Below are 25,385 nucleotides of genomic sequence, written 5' to 3'. Positions count from 1 at the left end.
TAAATTTGTACCGGTGATGATTCTGGTTAAACAGAAGATTTGAATACTAATTATTAATATCAGATTTTTAAAGAGAAGCCACTAAGCAACGTGTGTCAAAAAGAATACTTGGCAGTACCATTAGCAAACACTTAATATTTCCCGCCAAAAATATTAATAATATTTTCAACTAATCTAGTCAAATCATCCATTAAAACATTAGTCACCATCCAGTTACACACTGTTGATCCATTTTAAAGATGGAAGAATCTAAATGCTTATGGGTGACCAGTGCCAGGTCCTATTGAAGCAGTGACTCTCTATTAAACAATCCAAGACTAAGTTCTCATCACTGGCTTTATCCCAGCTTTGATCTGTGTTCAATTCTTTTGCATTTGCAACAATTATCTTTAGAAACTCCAGAATGATTGAAATGGATACCCTCCTTATTTTGATCCATTGAAAAGAAACTCACTCCCAGGAAGTTGAATGACTTTGGCTAAGCAAATATATCTGCCTAATCCAACTACAAAACACAACAGTGTCATTAACAAAGTTAAATTATGCATTGTGACTATCCTCCTAATCCAAGATCTGAAATTTGAATCAACCATATCTGATTAATTTTTCGTTCCGGTAATCCATAGTAAACTAGCAAAAATAATCCCCAATTTAGACCAATCTTTAATGGTACCTACCTCGATAAGAGAACCATTCCATCCAATATTTAAAATCTCTCAGATTACAGTCACATTCCCAGGGATTATCTCCCACATGTAATTGTTGCAGGCTGATTAATGGCTCAAAAGTTACCCTGTCCAAATTCTGCAGACGGTTTGATCGGAGAGAAAGCCAGCGAAGAGAAGGCAAATCATCAAAAATGCCTGAGGGGATTTGAGCAAGTCCATTAATGGAGAGATCCAACTGATGCAAAAGAACAGTGTTCTGCAGAAGATCTTTGTCCAAACTTCTGATGCTGTTATTCCTCAGCTGTAGTTCAGTAAGATTAACTAGGTCTCTGAAAACATTCTCAGGAAGTTGATCTAAGAAATTGTTGGAAAGATCCAGTCTCTGGAGTGCAGAAAGATTGGAAAAAGCTTGTTGTGACAAGGTGCTGAGTTGATTGTTAAGGAAAAGGAAGGTCCTGGTACCAGTAGGAATGTCCAAGGGGATGGATGAAAGGCCTAAATCACTACAGTCTACCTCCAGGGTACCACTGTTGCACTTGCAAGAGGAAGGACATGTGATGAAAGTCTCTGCTGCACAGAACGAAAGCCAACAGGCAAACACTGCACAAGAGAAGAGGAAAACCAAGCACAATATATTGAAGCATCTTCCATGGCTGCATGTAACCACAGTTTCACCTATTAATGCTACTTTATCTTGCAACCAGATGCACATGTGTCTCCATCACAGTAGAATTCCATCTAGTAACTTAGAGCAGTGGCTGTGAACTGGTGGGCCGTGGACCACTGGTGTTCCGCAGGAAAATTTTGGTGGTTTTCAGAGAAACGTGCTCCCCAAAGCACCCCCCCAAAGCAATTAATCCAGGCTGTGCGGGAACACAAGGCCGCGCCGCCCACATGGCCCATGGGAACACAAAGCTGCGCTGCCCACATGGCCTGCCCACCCGCTGGCCCCTACCCTTCAGCCGAGCGCAAACCTTACCTTGAGTAGAGCCACGCAAACTGGAACTGGAAGGTAAGACCAATGGCGGGGGAGGGAAATCCGCCCCGGGATGGCTTGCTGGCTTTGGTGGGAAAGTCGATCCAATAATCTAGGATGACCAAAGGGCCAGTCTCATGACTACTTTAGCTCTGGAATATGGGACTGACTTTCCCACCAATGTCAGCAAGGCTCCGTCAGTCAAAATTCATATTAGTGGTCCGCAGGATTTAAAATTACGAGTTTTGTGGTCCCTGAGGTCCAAAAGATTGGCGACCCCTGACTTAGAGGATGGTTTTTAATACTTTTGATTCTACGAGTTCTAGAACCAGTTGCATTGTGTTCTGGGGTGTTTCTTGTGGGCCTTAATGCCTCTTTCCTTCCTTCTTTCTCTTTAAAAGGAGCATTATGAGCTGAATGGTAGCCAAATGAGCTTTTTCACAGATTAATCTTTGTGCAGCCAGATGGATTCCCACAGTGTGAGCTTCCTTTTAGCTTTTGATGAGCTACTGGGGCTAAAGAATAAACATCCTCACACTGTGAAAAAGAAAGGTCATAGTTCCCCAGAGGTTTTTCTGCCTGATACCACAGTGTCCAGCATCCTAGATGCAATGGAATTAAACATGAGTAGAAGATCCAGAGCTATAAAATAGAACTTGCTAGACAGAGTTTATGAAAAATATATTTGCTTGTTTTTAATTAGCTCTTCTTAAGATACACTTTAGAACATAAATTATCTATTCAATATGTTGCTATTTTTTCAATGCAATTTAATATACATTTGATTGATTACAAGAGATGTTTTATTTACTATCTTTTGTTTAACTCTTCTAAATTCAAACAGTGCCCAGACAGCCCTCAGTACTTACAAATTACAAAAGTATATCATGAATAAGTAGCATAAGCAAAGGTTAAAACATTACACAAGTGCCCAAGACATTAAGCATGGCATCATTTGCTGCAGGTGAAATACAGCATACCTGTATTCTAAAAGTGTATCCAACCAACAAATAACCAACTTCCCATAATTGAATGGCAAAACTCAAGGAAAAAAAAACATTGTATTTTCAAGAAAAGTGAATAAACGCACCTGAAACTAAAACTTTTTTTGTAAAGATTTTGATTTAGATTAAATCTAGAATCAGTTAATATGGGACTGAATGTTGATACATAATTCATTACTATGATTCTATAATGAGTTCCCTCCAAAACTACTTAATGCTCCTATATCAGTATTCTAAGAAAAATAGAGTTTAATCTGTCACATCAAAATTAGAAAAGGCTATAGAGCAGTCTTAATAACCGTCCTCCTGCTTATTATAGAGGTCACAAGCAGTGGTAGAGATATTTTGATGCATTCTGTATATCTTGTTGGCACCATAGTTCCTATTATTTGATTAGAGAATTTAATTCTTCTTAGAACATCTCATTCTAATGTAGGATTATGCCTGACAGACCAAGAAGGAAGGGAAAGTGACATGTGTTGTTAAAATAATCTTGCCTTTGGACGCCTGACAGAGTACCATATTAATAATACAGTGATATTTCTGATGATGGGGGAACATTTAATGCTTTTGTGTACAGAGAAAGGTGAGAATATATCCCAGAAATGCATTACTCTTCTATGCACATTTAATCAAATGCCCTTCTTTTTGTTGGTCTGTGACAGAACTTTTTTGATACATTGGTGCTACTTCTAAACAACTGAAAATTTTAGCTTAAGAAATAGATATACACCAAAACGGTCCTGGTGAAAGAGATATAGCCAAGAGAAAGAAAAGACCTCAATTACTTTTGTTGCTGAGGAAACAGAAGTGCCAAGAAAAACATGAGTAAGGCATGTGGTTGTTTGCGAAGGACAGAAGGTACATGTATCAAGATCTGAAAAGACATTTTTTATGGATGTTCAGCAGAGCAGCTAAGATAGTTTTTCATCCCATGAAAACCAGAAATACTTACAGAACAATAGTTTAAGAGAAACAGTCAAGCATCGTGTATGCTCTTATGTCAAGAAAAGATCATGTTACTTTGTAGGATGTTCAGGACTCTGGTAAGATGATCCAGAAGTATAAGATTAGGCTAGGGCTCAGTAGCATTTAGGGTAAATAATTTATAATGGCAATCTAGGAAGCAATGGTGTTTAACAAAGGTAAAGCTCTGAGGTGAAAAGAAACCATTTTCTCAGCAACTTTCATTGACATATTGTACTTGACCCCCAGTTGTAGTTTTGGGTGAGTGTCACTACCCCCTGCTTAGCTTAACTGCACATATCCTCATTAATGAACCCTTTTCATAATGTGCTACAGAGATTGATAGTTCACTGAAGTTTATTAAGCTTCTATTTCTGCATTGGACACAAAGTATTTTCAGATATTCCTCTTCCCATCCTTTTTTACTCCAGCATAGAAATGGCCATTTTTAAAGGACACTTTGGCCTCATTCCCAGCCTGCCAGAGAGACAGGTTAAATTTATGTTTAGCCGTTCCAGTTTTTAAAGTGCTGTTTTCCTTGTTCTCCGAATACAGTTTTGAGTGCGGACATCAGCTTCAGTTCTTCACTAAACAATGTAGTTGATGATATGAGCCTCGGTGGCGCAGTGGTTAGAGTGCAGTACTGCAGACCACTTCTGCTGACTGCAATTTGGCAGTTCAAATCCCACTAGGCTCAAGGTTGCCTTCCATCCTTCTGGGGTGGATAAAATGAGGACCCAGATTGTTGGTGGCAATATGGTGACTCTGTAAACCACTTAGAGAGGGCTGTAAAAGCACTGTGAAGTGGTATATAAGTCTAAGTGCTATTGCTATTGCTATGGTCAGGAACTGGGAACTACTCAGCTTCCAATAGATACTTGACGCCTCTGCAGATCCTCCATACTATCCTCCATATTTTAATTTCAAGCAGGGGTGTCAAACTCGAGGCCTGTGAGCCAGATCCGGCCCACAGGGTGGTTAAATCTGGCCCGTGGAGCTACCCTGGAAACAGCGAAGGACCAGCCCATTTTCATTGACAGAGCACTCAGGCCACCACAGGTGCCCCCAACACAAGTGACGTTGAGCTGACCATGCCCACGCTGGCCCGCCAAGGTCAAACACAACTGTGATGTAGCCCTCAATGAAATCGAGTTTGACTTCCCTGGTTTAGAGTATAGGATCCTGAACGATTAATTTTCATAAACGCTTTTAAATGAACTTTTTCATGGACAAGCACTGCTTTGAAAGAGTGCTAAGTATATTTTCTTAAACATGGCTTTCAAGTTTAGAGCACTAGACCTGACATAGAGCTCAGTCAGTGCACTCTCACCCACTTCAGTTTATGCCCCACAGCAAGCAACTGGTCTATCAGCTAGGTTGGTTTTTTTGACACAGGCTTGGCGTTCTTCCAGAAGATTACCAAACTGTTGTTTAAATTAACAATCTTTCAGAAGAGTACAAAAACCACATTCATAAATAATCCTACTGATAGGCTGAGTAAAATACCTTCCTGTCAGTCATCTGTTACTCAAGTCAAACACTCTGTCCTAGATATCTATCTAACTGTTAACCCTTAAACACATACAACTAGTGGTTGTTTTTGCCCTTGACAAGTAATGACAGAGTCTCTTTGCAGTGAGATGAGTGGCAAACAAATTTAAATAAATTAAAATTAAAATAAATGAATAAAACATGAGGGAAACCACCAACTGCTGTCCTAAAACTGCCCATTAAATTTGTCAGAACAGAACCATTTATCAGCCTCCTTGCTAAGAGACATTAAGCTTGGCCCCAGGGGCAATGCAGTTTATTTCAACATACTTTGTTGGGGGAAATATGCTGACTCTATAAAGCACTTAGATAGTGCTATATGAAGCAGTATATAAGTCTAAGTGTTATTGCTATACTTTTCTGCCGACACAAGGAGTGGAAGACTGCATGTTAACGTCACTTTAAGGAAGAGCACTTAGATTTGATGTTCTAGCTGGAACTCATCATAAGTCAGTGAATAATATAAATTAATTTGGAGGTGATTGTGTTGCAAAAGGAAATGTAGAATGCTTGAAAATGTTTTTTTTTAATTTTATTGATTTTTAAAAACAAACATAAACAAACAAAACATAAAACATAAAAACATAAAACATCTTTTTTGAAAGCCGCATGATCCCGGGTTACATCTCTTCGTACAGACACAAATTCAAGTTCATGCTCATTTTTATATTCCATTCCATATCTTATTACCATTCTACATTTTCTATATAGCTTCTCCCCTCTTTTAACTTTCTTAATTTTATTTTACTTATTTCATCTCAATTCAAATCATTGTACTTATATTCTTTGTCTGTCCTGTTTCAACCGTCTATTATCTTTTCTCATTAAACAAAATTTCTCCTGTAATCACTGATTGGAGTATGATGCCTTTATATCTTTCCCCTAAAATTATAACACTTAATATAATACATAACTTCCATTTGGATTCTGCTTGGTACATTCTAAAACTACACACTGTATTTTTAAAAAAGAAAAAAGTATAAATATATAATATAATTAAAACAACAATCCATACCAATTCAATTCTATCATTAATATTAATATTCATTTAAATCTTAATATTTTACACATTACTTTTCAAATAAGTATCATACTTCTATGGGAACACTTATAAACTTTCCATAGTTACTTCCCCCCCACTTCACTTCACTATAAAATATAACATTGAGTAGTTAAAAAGTTCCCGTTCCTTCCTAATTCAATTCTCTCATTTATTTCATTTCATTTATTTTGTTCACAAAAGTTTCACTGAATTACACTGACTATTTTATCCCACTTTTTAATCATATGTTTTTTCCAATTTTCTAACGTTATTTCTATTACAAATATAACAATACAATCTTATGTACCTTTACAGAATCCCTTTTTCAGTTAAATTTTCACCCATTATCTCTGAACAAGTCCTGTTTCTTTACATCTTGCTCCAAACCTTTGTAACTTCTCTTCCCTTCCTTCTTCCCTTTCTTCTTCTCTCTCCCCTTTTTACCCCCCTGTCTCTCCACCTCCATTTCCCTCTTCTGTATTCCCCTTTTCTGTTGCTTTCCAACATTATATCCACTTTTCACATTATTTTTCCCTTTTTTGGCTGTTTTTTTAAGTCTTAAATTCTCCATTCTCTTCCCCCCCCCTTTCCCCTTTCTTCCCCAGATAGAGTTACTTGTTCATTAAAGATGGCTTCTTCTTTGTCCCAATCTTCTTGTTGCACAATCTTTTCTTGTTGTTTCTTGTAGACACAGATCGCCATTTCTAAGAATTGAAAAACGGAGCCAAAGGAGCCCTTCCCTTCTTGTGCCTCTTCTTTATATTTTTTAAATTCCATTTTCAGTTCATCCAGCAGTGATGCCATTGTAGAATTTTTTTAAACAGCCACCCAATTGTTTTTAGTCATTCAAATATAATTTCCAGAAATCCCAGTCACCAAGCAATCCAAATACACACAAGCTGTTTCTTTTAACACTTTCTTCTTTTTTCACTTTCTCTTCCTGGGGTTACTATTTAGTTGCAAAGTTCCAGTTAAAATGTATCTTTTAGAAGTCTTATTAAGATTTAACTTTAGATTCTTTTGAATTCCAGGCAGACACCTCCTTCCAAATCCTGCCCTTATTCTTTTCCTCTCCCTTCCCACTTATAGCAAAAAAAGGATTTTTTAGTGTTCAGAAAACTTTATTGTCCCTTTGGCATTTAATTATATTTTCAGTTTTACCTTTTGGTGCCAAAGTGGATTTTTCCGATTTCTTATTCAGCTCTCTTCGTTATCAATGTGAGGAAGGAGAGTGAAGAAAAAAAAAAAACTTTCCCTTTTCACTTTCATTCGCTGCTTCCGACTCTTCTTTGGGAGCGATGTTATCTTTTATAAAATTTAAATTCCAGGATACCTTAGTTGTTGCTTTTTATCCCGGTCAGCCAAAACTTTCACTTCTTATCTTCCTCTTGCACTTTCTTTTCCGGTTGAGTGCTTCTTTGAGGCAGCCATTTCTGACCGCCGCTCTTACCGCCTTCGGGAAAGGGAGTTTGGCCAGCTGAGGAGGAAAGATGCGGCTTTCCTCGACCCTGCTGGAGATCTCCCCCCCTCTTCACCACCTCTACGGGGTGGCTTAGCCCCAAAGCCAGCTGGCTCGGGGTGCTCCACCAGCGAGCCCAGGCAGAAACAACGCACAGTTGCGGATTCCTGCCTGCCGCCAAAGCCCTGCAAACCGGAAGTCTGTCAGAATGCTTGAAAATATTTGATGGGACTCTCCAGTGCTATTACTCTTGACTTACTTTTCTTTAGCTTGTAAATCATGTCTCTGACCTCACAAATTACAAAGTGATACCAAGTGCCTTTTTGGTCATAAATAATACCAAGTGCCTTTTTGGTCTTTCACATTTTTAAAAAATGCAAGCAAAAAAGCTTTTCTATATTAGAAAAAGGCTCACAGTCCTCAGAACTGTAGCTATTTAATTTGAATGGCTTGTGAGCATAGAGGGCGGCATATAGAATTTATGAGATTGAATCATTGGATATCCATCATTATCATAAAAATGATGCATTTAGCCTTTTCCTGACACTAGGCACCCTCTCTTCTATAGTGCAAATGTATAGGGCTAATGCATTTTATTATTAATGGAGCAAAATATCGACTACTAGTGAAATGGCCCAGTAAATGTTTTAAAAATAACATCATTATGAAAGGTGATAAAACATGCCTTTTGCACATATTTTGGGTACTAGAAACAAGATGGGAACATTTTCTCTCTCTCTAATTCATTCAGGCAAGAATTCTACAGCTTCTTTCTCTAACGTTACGTTGTATAGTATCTATGCAAAGTCCCAAAGAATATAAGGTCTGGATACTGTTTGCTGTTACTATAAAACCAGGCTATTTTTTTCCTTTACCCTCATCTAAAAAATAACAATTGGTCCCTTTGCAAACATTTCCAATAATACTTACAGCTAGTTTTTCTCCATCTCAAAGAAAGTCTGTTGCTCCACCAGTAGCCACCACTCAGAGACAACACAATGTTTGCTGTTTTCCCCATGGTGTTTCTGCTTGCCAGAGAAACTGGCATATATACTTGGAAGTCTGAACAGAAATGTGGCTAATCTGGAAGATAAAAAGCAGAGCAAAATATATATATATCATATGATTATCAGGTACCTGGAAGAGAACCTATTGATGGAGCCTGACATTCAAAATGAGGCCTTTTTCAGAGGTACCCACAGAACATAAGCAGACAAGGAGACACCAGTAGAAATCTCTGGACTCCAAGCCAAAGTGTTCAGATGGGTCCCCAGTGATGAGAATGCTCAGGCATTAATACCTCCCCAGGCTATGGCAACTGAGAGCACTAGAAAGAAAAGAAGAAGGAAGTTTATCCATCTGCTTCTTCCCTACTGGCATCACAGCCGTAAGACAGGGCTTAAGAAAAGACAAAGAGAGTGAACAACAGAAAACCCTGTGGAAGCCACTAGGACTTCAAAGAGCTCCAAGGCCCAACCTCCTTCCAGGTGATGTGATGCCTGAAGTGAAGGCTGGAGGAAATGATATTGCTATCCCTACAACATAAGGCAATGAATAACTCAGGGGTGAGGGAAGCAGTTCATCTTTTAATTGCTATCTCCTTCTTTCTGCACCATTCCCCCACTATGTTTCCTAGTGACCAAATGTGTCGAAGATATGGAGCAAGGAATGAAGCAAGGGGGATCCCAAGACTATGAAAAGGCAGCCACGTGCTCTATCTCATTAGGTTTAAGCCCTTGGGCAGATGGTAGAAAGTGCCTTCTAAATGATGTCTTTATTGAATGGCGGCTTTGGACAGCAATTATAAGCAATCGTTTCGGGAAACTGGTACCCAGCCAAAGGACAAGTTACCATTTTGAAGGTACTCCCACATTGTTGCTAAAAAAGGAAAACAATCTAGTGTGAGGTACGAAAGGGAGAATATGCTTATTTATTTATTAACTTTAGTGCTTTTTAAAAAAAGAAATATCAGGAAAAGAAGCAAAGAAGCAAAGCACAAAGACAATTATAATACATACAAAACTATGTGTACAAAGTACTTAAAAACATGAAAAATTGCAACAGAAGAAAAAGAAAAAGTAGAATAAATATTATACAGTTATAATTCTCTATACGGTTATCTAATGTAAATATTATTCAAGTAATCTACAGTATATTAATTTTAATACATTTATATAACTATCAGTCTTTTTTAACCTACTATAATTTGTAAAAATGAGTTCCCAATTTCACTATATTGTCCATACAAAATCTATGTCTATAGGCAATCCACTCAAAGGCAAGTGTAATTCTTCAGTCCACTGAAGAGTCATACATTTAGCTTTCCAGTGTTGCAAAATCAGACTTTTAGCCATAGTAAAGGCACAGAGAATCCTTTAACATTGTCCAGTTGTCAAATTCCATGTATTAGGTATACAAATCAAGAGAATATTATCCTCTGGAAATGTTAGCTTTTGTTGCACAATCACATTAAGTTCAGAAGGATATATTAAAATAACAAACCGGATTAGTGAATTTTACTGCCCAAGGTATTTTCTGCTTTAAAAGTGACTAGTATTATAGAAATTTTGTAAGCGGTAAATGTATGACACTCCCCCACCCCCAAATGTTTTAAAAATAATATAGCATAAGATTTGTGAATGAAAATGGTTGGAAAAGTTTAGATGTCCAATTTTGGTTATTAGGTAACTAGTAAACATTGATTAAACCACCATCATATTTTATGCCAAAATTGCAACTGCAATAAATTTGAAGAGGGTGCTGTTACATTTGTCAAATCACCATTCTGTAAGTGGAGTAACACTGTTCTTGTGACAAACATGCAATCCTGAAGGGAGATATGTAGGTTACAGGCACCAAAATGGAACCAAAATGACTTTATTGGGAGGGAGCAATTGATGACAAAGAAAGATCTGAAGTAGCTTTTGTGCACTCTTCTGGTATTAACTGAAGAACTTCTGACAGTTATCTGTTTGCACAGTGGGAAGCAGGAAAAATAGTTTAGGAAACATGGTAATCTGCCTGCTATGTATTACTGTATGTTCAGACCAAGGTTGATCCTTTGCATGGCTATGTTACTGTATTTCAATGACCCTTTTAACCAAGCCTGAAAGCAAAACCTTCAACCGTGACCTTCTTGGCTTCCTAAATGTGCAACTATGGATTGGATAAGAGGAAGTCATTCTGTTGTTTATGGTCTTAGATGTCTCTCCAGGGTTAGTTCACACCGACTATGCCAACACGTGCTGTGTGTGCAGGAGGACTCACATTCAACCTGATTTCTTGGTGGGGGTTGAGAAAGGCTTATCTTACGTGCATAGACTACATTGAGTCTGATAGAGCCATGATCAGCTCTTTCAGGATTTCATAGCCAAAAATATTGAGTGATGACTTGCTGGATTATTGCAGAATGTTCATGTCGCTCCAAATGCTCTTCAAAATATTTAGTGCCCATCAGCATACAGTCATCAAGTAGAAAAGAGGGGGAAGCCAAGGGTAGATCTGATGTGCCAACCAGTACAAGGTTTATGGAGATAATACTTCATAAATTTCCAGGGTTCATAAAAAGTTCAAAGACTAAAACCCCTAATGAGCTCCCAATCTGTCATCTAACATAGGAACTCCTCTAGGCTCAGCTTGTGGGGTTTCTCTCTCTCTCTCTCTATAGATAGATAGATAGATAGATAGATAGATAGATAGATAGATAGATAGATAGATAGATAGATAGATAGATAGATAGATAGATAGATATACATACATACATACACATACATATACATACATACATACATACATACATACATACATACATACATACATACATACATACAGAGATACATATACACATACACATACACACACACACACACACATACATATATACATACATATATATATATACATACATACATACATACATACATACATACACACTGTTTGACTTGCTGAAATCAGTGCTCTGGGGGGGAAGGGAAGCAAATAAATGAAATTAGTGTGGCTATGGGCACCTTTGCACAGACAAATTTCCCTCCCCCCCCCCCCATGACAAGGAGATGTAATCCCTGTATCTGAGATGCCTGGGGGGGGAGGGGAAAGGCGGAGGGAGGTGGAAGAGAGAAGGAAGGAATTTGTGTAGAAATCCTAATAATGCAGCAGCTGAAGAGCAGAAGAATGAAAGAAGGTTGAGGGGGTGGTGGGATTTAATTACATTTTGATCCAAAGGAGATGTGTGGGGGGAACAATGTCTATTGAGAAGCCCCCTGTTGGCCATCATTTTTTTTGTTGTTGTTCTCTGATGCTTATATGAGGCGCCACCACAACAGATCCTTCCCTGCCCTTCAGGTACCAAAAGTGAGGGAAGGAAAGCACCTTCTATCTACAGCTCCCGCTGCGCTTCCAGGTTCACCCAGGGGGCAGTTTTTCAGGGCAGGGTTGGCTGTTAATGGGCAATAATTCTCAATCCAAAAGGGCTGCTTCCCCTTTCCCCACCATCACCCTTTCTCCTTTCTTCCTCTAACGAATCCCCAGAGGGAAAAATTCTCCTGTCGTGCTTGTCTTTTTTCAATTTGTGGAATATGCCTACAGCTGGATCCACATCTCTCACTTCCCCTCCTCCTTCCCTCTCATTTGTTTATTTTGATGGGCAATCAAATCCTCCCTCCCAAATCCCCACGGCGGGGAGAGCAAGAGGGTTTGGTGCGGTCTCTGTAAACTGTTGAAAAAAGATGATCCGATTCAAGAACACTGAAGGGAAAGCATTTTAAGAACATTTACAAAGAGGGAAGGTTGTTTCCACCCTGCCTGTCTCCCCCCTCCCTTTAACACAGCACAGGCAGGTGCACACACACACACACACACACACACACACACACACAAAGACACACATCTATACCACCTTCTGGAAAATGCAATAAAATTGAGTTGGCATCTGTCCTTGGACTTCTTTCCAAAGGTGAAGCCTGAACTTCTGCCGTGGCTCGGGCACCTGAGTCCAAAGCGCTGAAATGCCCCTCCAAAAAAAACAAAAAAAACCCTTCGGACTTTCTATTTTCGTCAAGCCCAAACAGGAGTGCTTACCTGGGCTCCGGCAAATTTCCACCTTATTTTCCTCTCCTCCTCTGCCTTGTTCTTTCCCCCTGGCAAACAAACTCTAAGTCTCCAAATCTGTGTCCTATTTAACTCTCCTACCCCACAGGAACCAGAAGAGGAGTTAAGCTGCCAGGTGCCGAGACTTAGCCAGCTGCTCTGAATGGCTGGGCAAAGGAGTTGAGAGTTGTGGAATGATCCTGTCTGTTTTTCCCTGAGGCATTAGGAAATGCCTGCCACTCGCTTTGCCTCTTTTTTTGACACACACACACACACACACACCCTGACACACAGCTATAAATATTACAACTGGCTTTGAAGCCCCTGACTCCTCACCAAGTGTGGCTGGGATGAAGACGCTTGTTGGCTTTTGAAAGGGATGTTCTGGTTCCCTCTTCTCGAGATCTATTCTGAAGGTAAAACAGGTCCCAGTTTCTTGGCAAGGAAGATTTACTAGAAATCCTGCCCCTATTAAGATGATTCTCACATTTATGTTGCTCACTTGATGATTAACACCATCATACGGATTTCCCTGTGTCGCCATGCAACCGCTGCTTTGCTATTCCCTCACCTCCCACTGAAGGCTAACGTTTTCTCAATAGAGCCAGTTCTTATATTCAGCTGCTTTTCATCACTCAAGTCTATCTCACTTGTCTAGACCAGGGATCTCCAACCTCAGCAACTTTAAACCTGGTGGACTTCTTCTCTCTCTCTCTCTCTCTCTCTCTCTCTCTCTCTCACACACACACACACACACACACACACACACACACACTTCACTATATTCCTGACCTGGTAGCAGGGTTGTCAGAATAGTGATTTACATCAATGGCAGAGGTCTTTCTCTATATTCTCTACCATCTGAGATAGATCAAGGAGTTAAGTGGCATTTCAGTCACCTCACCAAAGCTAGGCAACTGCTGCTTTGAGAAATGTGTATCTGGCCTCCTTCTGGATGACCTTCTGCTATGTGGTTAAGATATAGTTTTCATAAAGCATTTGACAGGAGGTTGGTAGGATGATGAATTGTTTCACCGAATTGATTTTATTACTGATACTTTTTGCACCAGATATCTTATTTTGTTGTGATATTTTCTGGATTGTGTTAGATCTCGTGGCATATTTTAGAAGTCAGAAAGCGGGATATTAACAATAGTAGGAGAAGCTGCAGGAATAGCAACCAGAATAAACTTCTCACCAAAATGTTCTCTGTGTCCTTAAGCTTTAAACCTGATTCTGTCCTATTAATGCCTAAAAGCAAGATGGATGTCCAGGTTTTATAAGCAAAGTCTCCATAGCTGAATTCTCCCTTCACCTGCCACTTAACGTGGCTACATCTTTCTGTGAATGCCTTTCTTAAATCTGTGCTATCAAAGCTTGATTGAGAAGAAGGCACACATAGGAGATGAATGCATAATGGAAAATCACAGGCATGGAAAAAATTTGGTTACTAAGCTGAAATACATCCTGTCTATTAATGATATTTTTGTCATACAGATCCTTTGATAGGTTCCATACAATACATTTAGCCTGGCTAATGAATCAACTTATTTCCTGGATCTGTACAAAGTATTATGAATTAACCAAATGAGCTGAGTTTTCACAGCATGTAAGCTACACACAGAAAAAAAATAAAAAATAAAACTAAGGTTAAAATTAACCCAACTTTGATATTGCTTTCAAAATGCAGCCATTAAATCTTTATCTGATCTGGTAAGCAGGTTGTATGAACACAACCACTTTGTATGTGCTGGGATGCTAAGGTAGTCTGAAGTTAGAGCTCTGCAGACATGATGGTTATTTTGAGCAGAGGTAACCAGAAAGGCTGAAAAGGTCAGAAAAGTTAAGATGGCAGCTGCAATAATGCAATCAAACCCCCCACCCTTTGTAAATGTGCAATGCATATAAAAAGGACCAGACTTCTATCACACAATAATTACCATCATCTTAACTTTTTGACTTCCTTGTGGTTGCCTTTGCTCCACAGGTTTGTGAGGATTTATTTTTAAAAAAATAGATTATTTTTGTAATACTTCAAATATATCAATGTATGTCTGCTGATAAACATGCCCATTGACGTATGTGTTGCTTGTTTCCAAGCAGAACCAAGCCTAATTTTACGTGTTAAGATTATCAAATTGCTAATCAAGAGCAAATAAGCAATGAAAACACTAAAATGTACACAAAACATCGTGTCCCCAATCAAATTCCCCTGGACAAATAGGGTCAGAAATTAATTCATTTACACTGCACTTACAGGCCTGTCCAGACACATTTTGCCCAAAATATATTATTTTACATCTTATTGAATCATTGACCACTAATGGAAATATCTCTATAAATTGTGGATTTAATTATTATTTTTTTCAAGGAAAAAATAATGAGCAATAATGATAATGAGCAACCAGATTTCTTCCTTCTGTACCCAGTTTTATCAGGTTGCATGTCTCTTTAGCCACAGAAGCAACATTAGGGTGCTTCTTTTACATAACATACATGTTTATTAAATTATAAATCAGTGGAAGATGTATATTCTAAATGGCTAGTATCAAAAAGGGAAATTATAGTGAGTAAATTCATATTCCTTTGTACAGAAGCTTCTCAACTACTAAACCAACCACTAAACTTCACCATAGTGATACAATTTCTCTAACAGAAGTAAATATACTGTATGTAGCTCAGGGTTGAATTGTGGATTCCTTGATGCAGACTCCACAATGTAATTTCTAAAATTATTTGAAATGCTTATCTACCAGACCCTTGCTCTGGAGGATAAATGATTTTGGTTATCTTCTTTGGCAAGAATTTCTGTTATATGGAGAGGGAGATTTACAAGGGGACTATTCTGAGGTTATTCTCACCCTCATGTCTAGAAACTTGAAATTGGTTAGACTTTCTCGCTTTAATAATGTCAACATTTGTTCCTTTCATTTGGGAGAGCCCAAGATAGCTCATAAACACAGGTGAAAAAAGGCAACAAAATCTAGCAATAAAAAGGTTGACCCCTTAAGTCAAGCTTGGTTTGTAGAGACTTCACGCCCATAGCCCATGGCCATTGTTTCCTTGATTCATTACACAAGAGGTTTGAGATTGACTTCTCCTGGGATTTTATTTTTCGTCATCCCATTTAGATGACAACGCAGGATTTTCCCGGTGATCTACCTTCCAGAAATGGATGCAGGTCAGGTCTGCTTAGCTTTTCAGGATCAGCTAAGTCCTGCCACTTAGATAGGCAGGAACAAAGTTAACACAGAGTTTAAAACTGAGCCCATAGCAACATATAGCAGCAGAACACAAAAATTGAAATCAAACTTCCAATGAAACAAACAAACAAAAAATCACCCGGGGATAACCCCCTTATTGTGATCCCAAGTCTTAATTAAGGCACTCAATGGGACTCTTAAATTAGAGGCATCTTTTTTTCTTAAGCTGAGCTTGTTACAGCAATCAGCAGGAAGGTGCTATGCTCACAAAGGATCTCAATTACTCAATGCATCTGTTGACTCTAAAAAAATCAGGATAGTAGCTGCTACCATGCCTTCAAAGTCCCACAACTTTTTAAGATGTGTACTGTGTAAAAAAAAAAAAAGGTGGTGTTTCCATTACAATTCATAAATCTCATCTTTCAAATTACTTTCCAAGTTTTCAAAGCCCTGCTGTCCAGTACAAAATAAATCTTTCAATGCCAGAATTTGTTTCAGGTGATAGTTTCTTATGTGAAACTTTTCCAGGTGTGTGTGTGTGTATATAATCTAATAGATAGATAGATAGATAGATGATAGATAGATAGATAGATAGATAGATAGATAGATAGATAGATAGATGGATAGATAGATAGATAGAGATAGAGATAGAGATAGAGATAGAGATAGAGATAGAGACAGAGACAGAGACAGAGACAGAGACAGAGATAGAGATATATGGTATTCAGCTTTGTTCAGGTATTTTCCCACGTCATTGTATATATGTTATGTATATATTCCCACATCTCATATATATATATATATATATATATATATATATATATATATATATATATATATATATATATATATATATATATATATATATGTTTTCTTAAGTTTTCGTGGTACTTACATGTATGGTATTCAGCTTTGTTCGGGTATTTTCCCACGTCATTATAGTTGTGCTTTTAAAGTCGAAGTTGTGCCGAAACGTTGCTACAACTTTAAAAGCGCAACTATAATGACGGGAAAATACCCAACAAAGCTGAATACCATACATACATACATACATACATACATACATACATACATACATACATACATATATAAAATCTCTTTCAGTCAGATTAATAACAATATAGTTTATATATTGCAGTGACCCATAACATGGTTTACCATATTGGGGGAAGCCATCCATTGTGGTTTCTAAACTATGGTTTACGTCTTAGCATTATATGTGAACCCAGCTACATGTGGTTTAGCTAAACTACCAAGCTACTCAAGAAACCTGAGTTAAAGTAACTGTATTATAGCATGATGTGCAAATTCATCCATTTTCCTATTAATAATGTGAAGCTTTATTTTATTGGCAATTGTAAGAATTACTGTAATACTGTAAGATGTTTGGAGCCTCCTGAACACTTGCTGTGCATTGCATTGTATCAATGGCCCCCAATCTTTTGGGCACCAGGGACCAGTTCCATGGAGAGAGATTTTTCCACTGACTGGAGGGAGGGCGTGGTTTTGTGCGCTGCCTGCCTCCTGTACATGGAGCTTCACTTGTTTGCGCAGCCCGGTTTCTGGTCCAGTGCCAGTCCATAGATCAGAGGTTGGGGAATCCCTGTACTATATAACCTAAATATTATGAATGAAAACAATAAAGGCAGGCTTGGAAGTAGACTCAGGGAATCTTCCAGCAACCATGCATCCTATCCTGGCAGGGCTACCAAGTCTCATGCCCTACCCAGATGCAGGGGCATCTATAAGTAGGGGTCCAAAATCTGCAAGATGGTAGCTATTGGTGTCACAATGCAAACCCCACCCTGTTGCACAAGTGTGCAATCCTGATGCTTGTACAGGCAGAGGTGAGTTTGGGTCATTCATAGCCATTCTTGAAAATCCCAACACATCGTGCAGGCAACTCTGCCCAGATGTATCATCACTGTCTCTCTCTTCCATTATTCTTTGGGCTTCTTATTACTGTGTGTGGTTGTTCCTATGCTCCCTGTGCTCTCATTGGGTTATGTAATATAGCTGATAGTGCAAGCAAGGCAGATGATGGCCCTGGGTGCCAGACAAGCCATAATATGTTAATCAGCTAATTGGAGTAAAGCAATCATTTAGCTACCATCTCTTCTGAAACCAGTATATCTGAGACAGAAAATGGGTTACAAAGGGAATTTAAGAGGCAGTGACCACTAGCAGCAATATAGGAAAGGGAGGGGAATGGAAGCGGGGTAGAGGCAGGGGTGGGATTCTACCAGTTTGCACCTTTTCGCTAGAACCGGTTGTTAACATTCTAAGCAGTTTGGAGAACCGACTGTTAGAAGAAATTACAGGTCTAATCCTGTAAGGAAGGCAGGAAGGAAACATTCTGGTGTTGCTTACAGAAACTGCCTCTCCATTAACCCTTATTACATTCTTGGCAGGACTAGACTTCCTGTCTCAGGAACATCTCTGGAGTTTTTTTCCCCTCCTTTGCTGGTACTTTGCTTGTGTGGAATGACCATTCAAAGTTACAATGGCACTGAAAAAGTGACTTATAACCATTTTTTACACTTATGACTGTTGCAGCATCCCCACAGTCATGAGAGGCCAGGCAAGGAGATGCGTGCCTCGATGTGAGTGATGTTGAGTTGGCCACACCCAGCCAATAACATGACCACCAACCAATGTTCACCCAGTCACATGACCACCAAGCCATGCCCACCACCTAAGCCATGCCCACAGAACCAGTTATTAAAATTTTTGAATCCCACACCTGGGCAGATGTGGTATTCAGCAGGTTCTGACCAGTTCTGGAGAACCGGTAGCAGAAATTTTGAATAGTTCAGAGAACCAGTAAATGCCACCTCGGCCCTGCCCCCATCTATTCTCTGCCTCCCAAGTCCCAGCTGATTGGCTGGGTCTTGTTTTGTTGCCCTGCACAGGAGAACGGAGCTGGAAAGCAGGTTAGTGGGGTGGGGAGGGAATGGAGATTTTGCAGTAACCTTTCCCTGCCATGCCCACCAAGCCATGCCCACAGAACCAGTAGTAAAAAATAATTGAATCCCATCACTGAAGTGGGGTCTCAGTGTTGCCAGGGACTGGACAGTGCCATGGGATATTGATAGCATTAAACTTGAACCCACTGCAAATTTTAATAAGAATTGCTTTTTCAAGCATCTCTCTTTAAATAGAAATAACTGAGGCCATTCAGCTTTTCTTTATTGTGTCATAACATTTGAAGCCAGAAGATGTGGAAATGCTACTACAGTATTCTCCCAGAAATAAGGAACATGAATCAAAAGTCCCTTCTAATGCTCTCAAGCTTTGAAACATAAAACAGACTCAGGTATTTTTTTGCATACTAATGGAGATGCCAAATCTTTTGTGAATTGTAATGTCAGCAAAGCCGCCCCCTCCCAAGGGAATGCTTGAAGTTAGAAAGTTTCTGATCCTTCCTATCTTTCACTTAACAGGCGATGTGCTCATGTGAAGCATGAAAATTGTTATTAGCTTGTAAAGCATTGCTCTCAGGCATGTAATTAGAGATGATAATCTTCACTATCCCAGACACCTCTACAGATTTTGAAAGATGATATCAGAGCTTGCTGCCATAGTTTCAGCCTGAGCGAAATTCCAGAATCTGTGTAAGTCCCAGCTCTCAGTCCTGGAACACACAATTGGAGAACGTCTCTGAGCTTATGAAGAACGTAATTTCATCATTGACTTATATTTGGATCCTGTGCTGCAGATTTAATAGGTGTGATACTGCAAGTGATTCAAAGCCAGAGACTTAGGAAAATGCAGAGTGCTGTGCTTCTCCTTTTACAAAGTAACAATAAATAATGTTTAATATAGCCATTTGCTTACATTTGTTTGTAAGCCCCTCTCTTGTCAAAGCAGCTGTGAATCTATGGTTATTGCATTGATTACTGGTTTGTTCATTAGAATAAATTTATATCTTGTTTTCGACAAAAAAAAAATCAAAGTGCTACATGGTATTAATGAACTTCATTACATTAAAAGCTGTACCCCCTAAAACAAATTATCCCACCAAACCAGGAACTCGCAACTGATGTTTCCTTTGCTTTCTCCTTTAAGAAATCTTTCTCAGCTAGGCTGAGAACCTCAAATTTTTTTTAAAAAAAAAGTGATTTAAGAAAGGAATAATGTTCAAGACTAACTAATTAGCAGATGTGGTGCTCTGTATTAACTCAACTCCAGTACACAGCAATAGTGAGAAAATGTGAGAGACAGCAATAATCTGGAGGCCCATAAAGTCATGTAATTAAATGTAGAGACAAAGACTTCAGAGTTCTTTTATCAAACTTTTATCAAAGATCTGCTTGCTGGAAAGGACCATTGTTTCCTGCCTGTTATGAGCTTCCTGTGTTGTCCTGATGGACTAATATGGAAGAGTAGAGAACAGCTGGACTAATCTAGAAGGATACTTAAGGATACTAGAAGGATTGTAGAGACAGACAGGCAAGGAAAACAGCACATGCTCTAGCTAGGTGACGCTAAATAGCTTATTTTAGCTATAGGTCAAAAAGAACCCCTTTAGTGTTTTTGGATGAACAGATCAGCTTGGAGCTATTCTGATTCTCTAGAGCAGTGTTTTTCAGTCTTGGCAAATTGAAGGTGTGTCGACTTCAACTCCCAGAATTCCCCAGCTAGATCCACTGCTTTAGAGACTGGATCTATAAAGATTCCCTGGACTGCACAGTTTACACATCTATATCCTGTACACTTGAACAGAGGCATTTTCTGAGTTTGTCCAATGAACCGCTTAATCACTTCAGTTTCCTTAATCACTTCAGTGTGTTCTATCCTCGTATTGGAGAAAAGAATTGACACAGCTCTGAAGTAAGGAGAAGGTTGCATGTGAAGTTGGAGAGACACTTTTCAAAGCCACCCAAGAACAGTTGTTGTATGTGGGTGGCAGTTTATCACCCGCCTTGTCAATTCTAATCCAAATCCCAATTTTTTTGTCTCTCTCTTGGCTGCAGAGGAAAAGGTCTTCTGCACAGACAGAAGTTTAATTTTCTGCAAAGATTAATCTCATGATCAGCAGTGGCTCAGGATGCTAATCCCCCAACACACACCCCCAACACACACACACACATACACACACTCTTACAAAGGGTTTCTGAGCTCAGCAGAAATAACAGAAGGATTGATAGATGGGGAGAGGATGCTACTGCACAAGCTCCACATGTGCATGAATTTGCTGGAAGGTGATGCGTGGGCACCATTGTCCCCCAGTTTGATCACTCTGAGGATGAGGTGCTTGTGAAATACCCACTAAGGTGACTTGATTCTCAACTCTGCAACTGTTAGGAAATGTTCATTTAGCATTATGTAAGAAAAGGGGGGGGAAGGAAAATAGGAGAGGTTAAGGAAATTCTAATTGTGCTTTTGGTTTATTAAACCAGCTAAGAGCCCTCAAGGTTTCTGACAGTACACTAATATATTTCTACTTATAATAACTTGGGAGAACATTTTTGTTCTAATGATGCAGGTTGTTAGAAAAATAAAAAGATCAAGATGCACAAGATTCAAAGCTGAGTATTTTGGGTGCATCTGTGGGTTTATGTATATGTTTAAATGTAGAGGGAGGGAAGAGGGAAGGAGGGAAATAGAAATATCTTTGCTAGATGTTGTTAACAAAGTGGACCCAAGATCATAATCTCCCCACACATACTTATGCAAAAATCAGATAATCCAGAATTATTTTAATTCATGAGATAGGAAACTCCCCAAATACCTCATCTCTTTCTTCTGGCAGACAAAAAGTATCACTGTTATTCTGTTCTAATTAGAAAAGAAGCATTGATCAAAGGTTCATCAAACTCCTTATTGTCTGTTACTTTGCACTACTTGCTAAGCAAATTTGTATTTAAATTATTGGTGGGATGTTTAAATTTATATTTACTTTGCACTAGAGAACAATGTATGATTCAGCTAACTCTTCCCAGATTGGTTACATGAGGACCCAGATTTGGGGGGCAATGTGTAAATAATGTAAAACCTCCAGAGAATGCTGGAAAGTGTTATGCGATGATATATATGTCTAAATACTATTGCTATTGCTATTCTGGGCATCACGTTTCCTGAAAGCTATTGGTAGATTAGGGCAGGTGACTTCAGACACGCCCTGTAAAGAGAAGCTGAAGAAACGGGGGATGTTCAACCTAGAGGAAAATATCTGAGAGGCACCACAGTTGCGTTCAGGCAGCAAGAGGATGTCATAGGGAAGGTGGTCAGGAACTATTTTTCGTGGCTACAAAAAGCAACAATAAGGAATTTAAGTGCAGCTGCTTGGATTCCATTTCAATGGAAAAAAAAAACTTTCTGACAATAAGCTGTCTCAACAGTGAGACAGGCCACCTATGAAAGGTAGGTTCTCTACCTCCAGAGATAATGTATGTGTAAATGGTCTGCTGAGGCATGGATACCCTCCTACTCAACAGATTTTGGATTTTGAGAAGCTATATATCTGCCTCTCGAGGATGGTTTTCCTCCACCTTGTAGAAGGTAGATTAGAAAATTATGATGGTTCCTTCCAACTCTACAGCTTAATTTCATAGCACTCATTATCTGCTGTGCAAGACAGCAGCCTCAATCTTGCCTAACTGTACTATCAGTACCAGATGAGAGATTATCCTATGCTTTTTTAAAGACTTTTCTTGGTTGTTTTTCTACTCAAAACGGAGTACAGAATTTGGATCAAAGAGGCGCTGAAATATTGCATGAATTAAGGACTGAGCTACACTTACATTGCTACCATCTGATGTTTAATTAGGATCCAACATTAACTGTGCAGGTTTTAATGGTATGGCCTGGATTATGAAGCTATAGTACCAGAGTTCTGTGTCTCCAATGCAAACTCTATGCCCAAAATGTGGCATATGTTCTCTTATTTAGGGATTATGATTAATACTATAAGACTGTGTATATGGCAGTGGTCATGTATGGCTACAGTTCAGGTAGCAGAGCAGGTTCACCAGATCATGAAACAGGGGGGAAAAAACATATTCCAATGCGAACTAGTCTTGCCTTGCTAGGGAGTGATTTGTGAAAAATATCCCATATGAGCAAGAATGAAAGGAAAGGATGAACTGGGGAAAAAAAGTAATGCGGATAACAGGAAGGAACTCTTGAATGGAATATAATGCTTTTAGGCTTAATTTCCACACACACACAAACCAGAGGGAGTATTCAGCAGGTTCTGACCAGTTCTGGAGAACCGGTAGTGGGTATTTTGAGTAGTTCGGAGAATCGGCAAATCCCACCTCTAACTGGCCCCACCCCCATCTATTCTCTGCCTCCCAAGTCCCAGCTGATTGGCTGGGTCTTCTTTTGTTGCCCTACACAGGAGAATGGAGCTGGAAAACAGGTTAGTGGGGTAGGGAGGGAATGGGATTTTGTAGTAACCTTCCCCTGCTACGCCCACCAAGCCACACCCACCAAGCCACGCCCATAGAACTGATAGTAAAAAAAAATTGAATCCCACCACTGACAAAACACCTTTATTTTCTGAATACAGCCTTCATGACACACTTTAACCCTGTGGCATATTCGTTGTTTAAAATTTCCTATTGCGATTTTTGGCATGATGCCTATGCTAGAGGCAAATCAGCAGATTTCCATGACAACACCTGTCTGTCCTTATTAAATCATCATGGTGGGGGGCAAGCAATGCTTGGGTCATAAAACCCTCTATTGCCAGTATCAGTAATGAAAGCAACTGCTAATAGTACCATTTATTGAGTGTATAATGCGGTATGCAGAGAATTCTCACTGTACTAGAGAACAGGAAGATATACTGTAGATGCCAAGATAGAATAGCATTCATGAACGTTGCAATAATAAGTAGCTATCTGTGGGAATGAGATAACTTGCTGCAGCCAACTCAACATCACCAACTCACCACAGCCAACTTGCCATGGCCAAATTGCCATGGGACAATTTAGCAAGTTTATTTCATTATTTACAATAAATAAAAATTATTTTAATTTTTTCCATTCACATTTCATTGTGTTCCTCTTTTTGCATCCTTTCTTTAATGATTCTATTCTACCATTTCTTTGATATTATTGTAATTCTTGACCTGCAGTGAGTTGTCCTGCAGTGAGTTGGCCATGGAAAGTTGGCCATGGTGAGTTAGCCATGGTGAATTGTCATAGACCTGGTATCTGCAGACTCCTTGGTGGAGAAGATAGTGTAGTTTGGAAATGCTTATATGAAATAATCACAGCAAAGAAATGTGAATCAGAGACTGATAGTGTCCCAGTCCCCACTTTTGACTTAGGACCAATCATAGGAAACTACATTTGCCTCTGAAATTCAACTCCTTCTCTACCCCAATTTAGTTCAAATGATCTATCACTTTTGAACTCAGATCTCAAGCAGTAACTGTTGAAACCTCTTGCATCAAATGGATGGATTTCCCAGAAGTCATTCTGAAAGCTGTTTATGAAAAATCCACTTAAAAACCATGCTTACATGAATGGTATTGTGAATTCTCATATTTATTCAAATTTGTTTTATGAGATTATACACCACGTAACTTTTTTTGCAGCATCAGAACATTTGCAGTTTCATACTCAACCAATGTCATTCTCCAACATGAAGCACATGACATTTTAATTCTGCAAAACGCATTACCAAGTACAGTCACAAAAAAAGCTGCTGATATGCATAAGTGACTGTTTATGCAGGCTTAAAACAATGCAAAACGTGATGCCTTGAAGTCACAAAGGCGTAAGATCATTTATTAAAGATGATATTTGGGCCAGTTACATAATAGTCCATTCTCACATTATGGAAAACAAAGAGGAAGCTTTCTTTAGTAGGCAGCACACGTCTTCTGAAGAAACAAATGTTAACTTTTTCTTTGAAAAAACAAAGTGAATTTGCACAAACTGTTAGGATATTGTGGGAGCTGCTGTTACCTCTTTTAGGGAAAGAAATAAGTACTCCCACAGTTTAATGATGTCATGCAGGAACAGTTTCTCAAGCATTATACTTTGAGGTGCAAATAAAAAGTATTTCTTCCCAATTACCGAATATTTTAATATGAATATCTGTGCAAAGCAGAAATGCAAAAAGACCTGTGATTCTGCACATCTGAGTTATAATGAGTCCCTTTCCTCTTCTACTCCCCTCAAAAAAAAGTTATGCAGAATAGCTCCAAATGCTTTCCAATTGTGGAAAAGAATTTATGATAAAATCCCTCCCCCTCAACACTTTCCAAAATCCCCACTTCTCAAGCTTTTAGACCAGGGGTCTTCAAACTTGACAGCTTTAAGACTTGTGGACTTCAATTCCCAGAATTCCTCCTCCAGTCATGTTAGCTCAGGAATTCTGGGAGTTGAAGTCCACAAGTCTTAAACTTGCCAAGTTTGAAGACCCTTGTTTTAGACTAATCCTAACATAATTCCCATGCAGACCTGTTGGCT

The 25,385-nt window shown here is 39.0% G+C and overlaps 2 protein-coding genes across 3 annotated transcripts in view; one reads left to right on the top strand and one right to left on the bottom strand.

The window, feature by feature from the left end:
• CACNA2D4 (calcium voltage-gated channel auxiliary subunit alpha2delta 4) overlaps positions 1–25,385 on the top strand; it is a 196,418-nt gene that overhangs the window by 125,817 nt on the left and 45,216 nt on the right. The gene's annotated exons all lie outside the window — the stretch shown is intronic.
• The window catches only part of LRTM2 (leucine rich repeat transmembrane protein 2), a 31,911-nt gene that overhangs the window by 3,116 nt on the left and 3,410 nt on the right, over positions 1–25,385 (bottom strand). The window contains exons 1-3 of one of the 2 annotated variants that reach the window (XM_087968609.1): positions 12,743–12,929; positions 8,597–8,749; positions 678–1,268 (exon numbers count right to left, since the gene is read on the bottom strand). In XM_087968609.1, coding sequence (XP_087824735.1) covers positions 678–1,268; positions 8,597–8,714 — 709 coding nt within the window. In that variant the 5' untranslated portion in view covers positions 8,715–8,749; positions 12,743–12,929. Of the gene's footprint in view, positions 1–677; positions 1,269–8,596; positions 8,750–12,742; positions 12,930–25,385 lie in introns of those variants that run through there. The other variant, XM_026693092.2, reaches the window with a different exon arrangement.

This window comes from Notechis scutatus, chromosome 6 (assembly GCF_049901735.1).
Source record: "Notechis scutatus isolate UNSWTSFEM ecotype Mainland chromosome 6, rNotScu1.2, whole genome shotgun sequence".
In the NCBI taxonomy this organism is placed as follows: domain Eukaryota; kingdom Metazoa; phylum Chordata; class Lepidosauria; order Squamata; family Elapidae; genus Notechis; species Notechis scutatus.
This window is presented reverse-complemented; position numbering and strand designations above follow the sequence as displayed.